The following is a 9,364-nucleotide window of genomic DNA, read 5'->3' on the forward strand; positions in this document are numbered from 1 at the left end:
TCCACTCGCCTCAGCCTCCCAAAGTGCTGGGATTACAGGCTGAGCCACCGAGCCCGGCCGATTCCAACACGTTGGGAGGAAAGGCGGGAAGATTGCTTGAACCCAGCAGTCAGACACCAGCCTGGGCAGAATAGCGAGACCTTGTCTCTACAGAAAATAAAAAAATAAGCCAGGCACGTGGGCGTGCGCCTGTTGTCCCAGCTACTTGGGAGGCTGAGGTAGGAGGATCACCTGGGCCCAGGAGGTCAAGGCTGCTGTGAGCTATTACCGTGTCACTGCACTCCTGCCTGGGCAACAGAGTAAGACCCTGACTCTAACAAACAAACAAAAACTATATATATATATATATAAAAGTTGGGTAAGGCAGAGAAGACAAACACATCAAAAGCTCAGAGGCACAAAAGCATGCATGAGTTCAAAATCCACATCTCTGGGCTGCAGGCAGAGGGCCCGGACTGGAAGGACAGACTTGGCCAAGTTGCAAGAAGACTCTCATGGCTGGGGCGAGGGCCTTGGACTATGTCCTGAGAAGCCACGAAAGGTGGTGGCAGGATTAGGGCTCCCCAGTCTGACAGCTGTGTGGAGGGTGAGCGGGCATGGGCCAGGTGGAGGCAAGGGGCTGTGGCCTTGTGACCAGACTGGCACCACTGGGGCCTGAGTGATGGCAGGGCTGCAGAGGTAATGGAGGGATGCCCCGGAGGAGAGACAGCCCCGAGGATGAGGGTGCAGGGTGGCTACTTCCCACTCCGCTCAGCCTGTTTGAGAACATGGGGGCAAACTGAGGAACGGGTATCTGGCCCCCGAAGTGTCGTTTTCAAAAACTTGAGTCAATGGCACACCCATATAATGAAATACTTTGTAGCCATAAAAAAGAAAGATGAAACTCTTTATGTATCGGTATGGAATGATTTCTAAGATTTATTGTTAAGTGAAAAAAAGCAAAGTGCAGGAAAAATAGTATACTACCACTTCTGCAGAGAAAGTAGGAAATAAAGCCTCTTAAATATGTTTCTATTCAATTTCACGTACAAATCTAGATGCCTTTTGAAAAATGGGGAAACCTGGCAGCTCAGGGCTACCCTCATAGACCAGCCTCAGTGAGCTCGAGTATCAGCGGCTGCTCCCTGGCCATCCAGTTACCCACAGTCCCCACCACTCCTAACTGCTTGTCCAGACAGAACTTTCTCAAGGAGGCTACCCACCTGGCTCTTGTAGGTGTCTGAGATTGCAACCCACTATCTGGAGCTCAGAAGCCTCTCCTTAATACCTCATCTGAGCCAGGTGCGTGACTCACGCCTATAATCCCAACACTTTGGGAGGCTGAAGCGAGAGAACTGCTTGAGACCAGGAGTTCGAGATGAGCCTGGGCAACATAGTGAGACCTCGTCCTTACGAAAAATAAATAAAATACCTCCTCTGGGCTCCGGTCCTCAACCCCCATGACCAGAGACATCCTGGAGGGAAGCTTGCCATGGACAACCCTCTTCCCCTGGCATCCTCCTCCCCGTAGGCTCCCACTCACGGCTCCCTCTTCCTCTCAGCTCCAGCGGTTCAAGCGCTCACTCTCCCTCAAGACCATCCTGCGAAGTAAGAGCGTGGAGAACTTCCTTCGCTCGGGCTCTGAGCTCAAGTGCCCGACCGAGGTGCTGCTGACACCCCCCACACCCCTGCCCCCTCCCTCCCCACCACCCGTATCCTCTGACAGGGGCCTGCACACCCCAGCACCCTCCCCTTGCCCAAACCCGCGCCCTCTGGCGCCACTCAAACCAGTGAGGCTGCACAGCTTCCAGGAGCATGTGTTCAAGCGTGCCAGCCCTTGTGAGCTGTGCCATCAGTTCATTGTAGGTAGGTGCCCAGGCCCCAAGGTGGGCAAGGGGGGTCTGGGTGGGCACTGGGGAGTGGACCCCTGGGTGGGCACTGGGGAGGGGCCCCTGGGTGGACATCGGGGAGTGGGCCCCCAGAGCTACCTGGCATGGGCCTCCTGCTCTCTGGGGTCTTCAGGACTAACTGTTCCTCTCCCCCCGGGCAGAGGAACAAGCACCCTTGGGTGGGGGTGGCCCAGGGCTGCTGCTGCTGTGTTCGCTGGTGACTCTGGCTCAGGGCCACCTCACACCCTGGCTGGAAGGGTAGGTGCTGGGCCCCCAGGCTGGCACGAGAATGCTGACCCCTGCTCCCTCACTGCCCATACCTGCCTCTTTCGCTCCTTGCCCACGGGGGCATCCTTTCTTGTTGGATCCACACTTCTCAGGAAACTCCAAGCAGGGCTTGCGCTGTAAGACGTGCAAAGTCAGCGTCCACCTCTGGTGCTCTGAGGAGATCTCCCACCAGCAATGCCCAGGCAAGGTGAGCGGGGCGGAGGCAGGTGGGGCCCAGGATGGTCACGGCTGGGGGAAGCAGGCCCCTCCAGGCTGGCTCCTCCTGGGAGGTGGCTGGTCCTGGATGGGCTGTGACCTCTGCCTCCCTTTCTCTGCCTCTCTTGCCACAGTCCACGTCCTTCCGCCGCAACTTCAGCTCGCCCCTCCTGGTGCACGAGTCACCACCCGCCTGTGCCACAAGCAGAGAGTCCCCACCCACCGGTGAGTGTCTCTCTGCTGTTCCTGCTCCCACTGTGGCGCGATGAGAAATCACACACTCCTCAGATGGCCACCTGAGTCACACTGGCACTGCCAGTTCTTGGTGCTCTTACCACTTCCCTTCTCTGGATGCTCCTGTCCTGAATGTAGGGTTCATTCATTCATTCATTCATTCATACATTCATCCATTCATCCATCCTTCCTTCAACAAACACTTTATGGAGGCCAGGCACAGTGGCTCAGCCTATAATCCCAGCACTTTGGGCGGCCAAGGCAAGAGGATTGCTTGAGCCCGGGGGTTCAAGACCAGCCTGGGCAACTTGGTGAGACCTCGTCTCTACAATAAATCACAAAAATACTAGCCTAGCTCGGTGGCATGCGCTTGTAGTTCCAGCTACTTGGAAGGCTGGGGTGGAAGGACTGCCGGAGCCCAGCAGGTCGAGGCTGCAGTGGCTGTAAGCATGCCACTGCACTCTAGCCTGGACGATAGGAGTGAGACTCCAACTCGAGAAAAACAAAAAACAAACAAACAAAACACTTTATGGAGCACCAGCTAAGTGCTCTGCTGTGAGAAGCCCTAGACAGCATTGAAGGGGGTAGAGTGCATGGTCTAGCAAAGGAAATAGACCTGAAATGGGCAGTCACACAAATCCTCAGTCAATGACCACTAGGATGAGTGTCTCAAATGGGAAGGATAAGGAATATGAAACGTGTGCTATAAGCCAGGAGTGATGGCATGTGCCATAGTCCCAGCTACTCAAGAGTCTGAGGAAGGAGAATCGCTTGAGACCAAGAGTTAGAGTCCAGCCAGGGCAACAGATTAAGACCCTGTCTCTGCAAAAAAAAATTTGAATTCAGAGTCTCACTCTGTCACCCAGGCTGGAGTGCAGTGGCATGCTCATGGTCACTGCAGCCTCGACCTTCTGGGCTCAAGTGATCCTTCTGCCTCAGCCTTCCAAGTTGCTGGAACCACAGATGTGTGCCACCACGCCTGGCTAGTCTTTTGGTTTATTGTACAGATAAGGTCTTGCCAAGTTGCCCAGGAGGGTCTCAAGCCCCTGGGCTCAGGCAGTCCTCCCACCTCTGTCTCCCAAAGTGCTGATATTGCAGGCATGAGCCACCACACCCAACTCTGAACATTTTCTTTAAAAATGCGTGCTGTCCTCATCTGTGCAGTCAGGAAGACTTCCTAGAGACAGGAAGGATGAGGAGTGAGGGTTTCATCTTCTGAGGGTATGGGCAGACTCATGCGGGCAGCGGGGGACCTGAGCAGGCAGCGGCAGGGAGTTAAAGAAAGGAAAAAAATGTTTGGGGCTGAGGGAGCAGGAGGGAGCAGGTATGAGGAGACCACGGGTGTGCAGCCTTGGGTTATGCTAAGGGCAAGTTGTGTGTGTCTAAAGCGCACTCAGACTGCTGTGTGGACTGGCAGGCTGAGTGGAGGCAGGGAGGCCAACGGGGAGACCTCGACAGTTGTCGAGAGAGAGGTTGGTGGCTTGACCCAGCAGTGGGCAGGGAGAGAGGAGGGGCAAGAGAGACGTGGGCAGAGTCCAGGATTGTCGGGACACGGGACTAAGTGATGGAGCAGCTGCAGGCAGTGAGGACGCCGGGAGTCAGGGACGACCCCGGTTTCTGCCCAGGCACTGCAGGAGGATGAGGAGCTGTCCCTGGGATGAGGAAGACCTGGGTGGGGGAAGGTGAGGGACAGACGGGGAGTTCAGCCTGGGGCGTGTGAGCCGGGCCTGGAGACAGGGCGTCAGGGCAGAGCTAGGCCTGCAGACGGACGCCAGGCCTTGAGGGCGGACACTCGGCAGGGGCCGGCATGAAGGTGGACCCCGTGTACGAGACCCTGCGCTACGGCACCTCCCTGGCACTGATGAATCGCTCCAGCTTCAGCAGCACCTCGGAGTCCCCCACCCGGAGCCTGGTATGTGGGCACCGAGGGGGCCTGGGGGACGGGTGTCCGCGTGACAGTGGGTCCGGGCCGAGCCCTCCCCTCTCTGTCCCCAGAGCGAGCGGGATGAGCTAACCGAGGATGGGGAGGGCAGCATCCGCAGCTCTGAGGAGGGGCCTGGTGACAGCGGTGAGCCCAGGCGGGAGCCTGGGGCGGGCGTGGGGCCAGAAGGGGGCACCCCGCCGCCTCACACCCTGCCTCCCCCAGCGTCTCCCGTGTTCGTGGCCCCAGCCGATAGCGAAGGGTGCGGACCAGAGAAGAGCCCTGGACAGCAGGTGAGCCCAGCTGGCACCAAGGCGGCCGGGGGGAGGGACATGGCTTCCCCCTGTCGTCGATCCACGGGTGGGTGAGAACACCGCGAATGGGGCCCCACTGCTCTCTAGCTTGTCCCAGGCCCCCAGGCGGGACAGGGTGAGAGGGCGTGGGAGGCGGAGGGGGCCCCTCCCACCAGTGGTCCCACCTCTTGTCCCCTCACCGGCTCCCCAAGGGTAGGCATTCCCAGGTGCAGCAGGTGGGGGGGGGGAGGGGTGTGTGTGTGTGTGTGTGTGTGTGTGTGTGTGTGTGTGTGTGTGTCTCCCTCCTCATGCCTTGCCCAGGCCCCTAGGGGTGGGTGAGCATAGCTGGCAGGAGGGTCTTACTTCTCTCTGTCATTGTCGCAGGACCACTGTGTCCTGCCCCTGGTATGTGGGCACCGAGGGGGTCTGGGGGAGGGGTATCAGTGACCCCCACGCTCAGAGCAAGTGGTAGTGGGGGGAGTGAGGGTGTCGCCCTCCCATCACCAACCAGAGCTTTTCCCATAGGCCCCCAGGCACCTCCTGCGGAAGGACTTGGGGCCCATGTACTCCTACGTTGCTCTCTACAAGTTTTTGCCCCAGGAGAACAATGACCTGGCTCTGCAGTAAGTCCCCACTGTGACCCAGTCCTGCTGGGCAGCTGCCTGGCTCCAGCCTCAGACCTTGGAACACAGCATGAGGGAACCTTCAGGAACCTTTTTCTTGCTTGCTTGAGGCTGCTGAGCCAGACAGGAGCTGGAGCTACCCAGGGTCTAAGAGTGATTCATGCTAGGCTGGGAGCAGTGGCTCATGCCTATAATCCCAGCACTTTGGGAGGCCGAGGTGGGAGGACTGCCTGAACCCAGGGGTTCGAGACCAGCCTGGGCAACATAGTGAGACCTCACCTGTACAAAAACTTAAAAATTAACTGGGTGTGGTGGCGTGTGCTTGTAACACCAAAGAGTGCCTGTTGTAACTGTGGTCACAGTGTTCTCCAAGGGCATCAAGAATCCTCTTCCACCAGGCAAGGTAGCTCATGCCTATAATTCCAGCACTTTAGGAGGCTGAGGCAGGAGGACTACTTGAGCCCAGGAGTTCGAGACCAGCCTAGGCAACTTAGTGAGACCTCGTCTCTGCAAAAAATAAAAAAATTAGCCAGGTGTGGTATGCATCTGTAGTCCCAGCTACTTGGGAGGCTGAGGCAGAAGGATTACCTGAGCCCTGACAGTCAAGGCTGCAGCGAGCTGTGATGGTGCTACTGCACTCCAATCTGGGCGGCAGATTGAGACCTCCCAACATAAAAAAAAAATCTTCTCCCAGCTGAGGATTGCAGGGTAACAAGATGCCCAAGGACTACTGGGTTGGGAGGGGACAGGGCCTTCTGTCCCATATGCTGCCTCAGCTCCCTCCCCACCCAGGCCTGGAGATCGGATCATGCTGGTGGATGACTCTAACGAGGACTGGTGGAAGGTGACTTGGCAGGGTGGGGTGGGAGGGAAACTGGTGGGCACGTCAGCAGCCCCCACCTCAGTCGACGCTGCCCCCACCTTCAGTCCCCAAAGACCTCCCCTCCAACTGCGGGCTCTAGCCATGCCTAGGACCACATGGGTCTTGTCCTCAGTGGGCCTCTCCCAGCCTCCCTCCCCGCCTGGAGGCCGACCAGCACGGGGCTGGAGTCCAGGCTCTGGACTCTCAGGCTCTGGAAGGCCATGGTTTTGACTTTGAGTGGGAATTGGGTCTGGAGAAGGCGGGGGTGGGGGGCTGGGGGTGGCGCTGTGCTCACTGCCAGCCTCGTTCCCAGGGCAAGATCGGCGACCGGGTTGGCTTCTTCCCAGCCAATTTTGTGCAGCGGGTGAGGCCAGGCGAGAGTGTGTGGCGCTGCTGCCAGCCCTTCTCTGGGAACAAGGAGCAGGGCTACATGACCCTCAAGGAGAACCAGGTGAGAGCCCAGGGCCTGGCTGGAGAGAGAGGGCCGCGTGGGGAAAGGGCGACCAGGGCGGGGCAAGCGGCCTCCAGGATGCTGGGGCCTGGTGGCAGGATGGGAGCAGGTTAGAGTGATGGGACAACAGGGCCCTCCCGTCATCCCATCGGGGCAGTTTGGGCTGGTGGCCAACAGACTAGGGAACAGATGATGTTTGAGGCAGCTTGACAGTTGAGGGCAGGAGTACTGAATTAGGAGCATAGAGGCTCAGATTTGAATGCTGGCTGTGGCCTGTCGTGTAGCCTGGGACAAGTCCTTTTCCTCTCTTACCTCCTTCTGTGCACTGGGAGCGGGACAGGGCACCAGACCAGCCTATCTCAGCAGCCGGCCCTGAAGGGTTACTTGGTGTCTACTGGTGTCCTGGCCTTGCTGCTGAGCCCTGTACCCTCAGGGCATCTGCTCCCCCCAGTGAAAAGCTCCATCCCTATCTGACACTGGTCCCATCATCCCCAGGGCTGGGTCCCCTGGGGGCCGTCGGTGGGTCTTGGGACCAGCGCCAGCTCCGTGTCTCTCTGGCTCAGATCTGTGTAGGCGTGGGCAGAAGCAAGGATGCTGACGGCTTCATCCGCGTCAGCAGCGGCAAGAAGCGGGGCCTGGTGCCAGCCGACGCCCTGACCGAGATCTGAGAGGAGCAGAGAGAACCTGGATGCCACCCTGCCCATGCCCAGCCCCTGTTTCTGGCACTGGAGGAGAGCAGGCCCCCTTGTCACACCCTCCCTCCCACTGCCTCTCTCCTAGGGGCCGCTCACCATGGCTTAGGAGCCTTCTGCTCCCAGGAAGATCTTATTTCTTGGGTGGGGTGCCCCAAGTGGGCTGATCCTCTGGGGTTTGGGGTGGGGGCAGGAGAAAGCGGGAGGGAATGAGGAAGCTGCAGGCAAGTCCCCTCCATGCCCAGGTCCCCCCAGTCCTGGGAGGGCCCCTGGGGAACTTTCCTGCTGCTTTTTCCAGCACCTTCCTCGGCCCACACACCTGTGCATGCCTGACACACCCCTCCCCCCACAGAACCTCTGCTTGGGTCTATGTGTGTGCGACCACGCGCCTGTCCCTATGCACGTGGGGCCTTGGGAGGGGACCCTCTGTGTTCCTCAGCCCCCTGGGATGGGAGGGGTTCAGGGCCGTGGGAGGGTCCTGAGTCTGTCTCCTGGCCTCACCACCTCTGTCACTCTGTCAATTCTCAGGAAAGTTCTGCGGGAATTTCTCCTACTACTTGAAACCTGGGCCGACAGAGGAGGGGAGGGCTGAGGTTATCGGAGGGTGGGACATGTCAGAGATTGACCCATCAAGTAGAACATTCACTACAGAGCAGCCTCACCCCACCCTTGCCCACCAGAAAAGAATGCCCAAGAGCAGTCTGGACACAGAAGCCCAGCAGTCTGGTCAAAAGAATTTCACTTCAAGCCAGGTGTGGTAGCTCATGCCTGTAATCCTAGTACTTTGGGAGGTGAAAGCGAGAGGATTACCTGAGCTCGGGGGTTCGAGACCCGCCTGGGCAACATGGCAAGACCTTGTCTCTACAATAAATTAGAAAAATCAGCCAGGCATGGTGGCACACACCTGTAGTTCCAGCCACTTGGAAGGCTGAGGCAGAAGGATTGCCTGAGCCCAGCAGGTCAAGGCTGCGGTGGCTGTGAGCGTGCCACTGCACTCCAGCCTGGGTGACAGGCTGACTCCAACTCAAAAAAAAAAAAAAAAAGAAGAAGAAGAAGAATTCCACTGTATCATCAGGACTCCAAGTGCCCAGGGTCAACCAGCCAGTGAAACCTGTGATTGCCAAATCCTGCCCCAGCGGCCCAGAGCGGACCCTCTTCAGAGTCTCTCTCCACGCTGTGTCTGCTCCCATGCCCGGGACACCGAGCCCTGAGAAGAGGAGGGGGCGGAAGAGTTGAGGAAGTGGAAGGCTCTGCTTGGACACCAGGAAAGGAGGGGGCAACCCTGGGCGTGCGTGGGCACACACGAAGAGGACCCCTCCCTTGCAGGCTGCTTTTCTCTGGTGCCAAACCCCGGACCCCCAAGCTCAGAGCCTCCTCCTGTGCCCTTGATCGTGCCAGCCAATGCCAACCCCCCATCCTGGGCACAGTCACACCCTCCTGGACACTGGAGGGACACACATCCTCCTACCCAAAGGCCCCTGCCCCCCTTCTCCCCCGCAGAGGGGGGCTCAAGCCACACTGCCCTGTTTGCTGCCACGAGGCCCCCCCCAGCAATATCCCCGGGGCGGGCCCAATGCCCACTGTACATGAGGCTGCATGAGAGGTCTGCCGGGGCGTTGCTGGGCCCCCAGACCCCTAATTAAATGTTTCTTGTCCCAGCCGGTCTGCACGGTGTATGGAATTGGGATGGAGAAGGGAAGAGGGAGGGCGGCGGGGTGGAGCAGGAGGGGGGTCCTTCGCGGGGCCAGGCCGAGGCTGGAGAGGAGGAGGGCTGGGTCTGGTAGCACGGCAGACCTGGCAGGGGTCCCACCCGCCCGCTCCGGCAGCCTGAGGGGGGCAGGATCCGGGGAGCGCTGCAGGGCAGGAGGACCCCGAAGGAACCCCGGAAGAGGGGAGAGAGAGGCCGGAGGGACGGGCCGGGGCGGCGGTCACATTCC

The 9,364-nt window shown here is 59.0% G+C and overlaps 1 protein-coding gene across 1 annotated transcript in view; it reads left to right on the forward strand.

Moving 5' to 3' along the window:
* Positions 1–8,241, forward strand: part of STAC2 (SH3 and cysteine rich domain 2) — an 11,010-nt gene extending 2,769 nt beyond the window's left edge. Inside the window, exons 3-13 of the mRNA XM_021716975.1 lie at positions 442–586; positions 1,542–1,845; positions 2,249–2,343; positions 2,486–2,576; positions 4,385–4,497; positions 4,581–4,653; positions 4,732–4,799; positions 5,325–5,422; positions 6,215–6,266; positions 6,598–6,735; positions 7,299–8,241. Of these exons, the coding sequence (XP_021572650.1) occupies positions 442–586; positions 1,542–1,845; positions 2,249–2,343; positions 2,486–2,576; positions 4,385–4,497; positions 4,581–4,653; positions 4,732–4,799; positions 5,325–5,422; positions 6,215–6,266; positions 6,598–6,735; positions 7,299–7,403 (1,282 nt within the window). The 3' untranslated portion in view covers positions 7,404–8,241. The remainder of the gene's footprint in view (positions 1–441; positions 587–1,541; positions 1,846–2,248; positions 2,344–2,485; positions 2,577–4,384; positions 4,498–4,580; positions 4,654–4,731; positions 4,800–5,324; positions 5,423–6,214; positions 6,267–6,597; positions 6,736–7,298) is intronic.
* Positions 8,242–9,364: the final 1,123 nt, after the last annotated feature.

The sequence above is a fragment of the Carlito syrichta genome, unplaced genomic scaffold, assembly GCF_000164805.1.
Source record: "Carlito syrichta isolate Samal-C Ts95f unplaced genomic scaffold, Tarsius_syrichta-2.0.1 Scaffold309114, whole genome shotgun sequence".
Taxonomy (NCBI): Eukaryota; Metazoa; Chordata; class Mammalia; order Primates; family Tarsiidae; genus Carlito; species Carlito syrichta.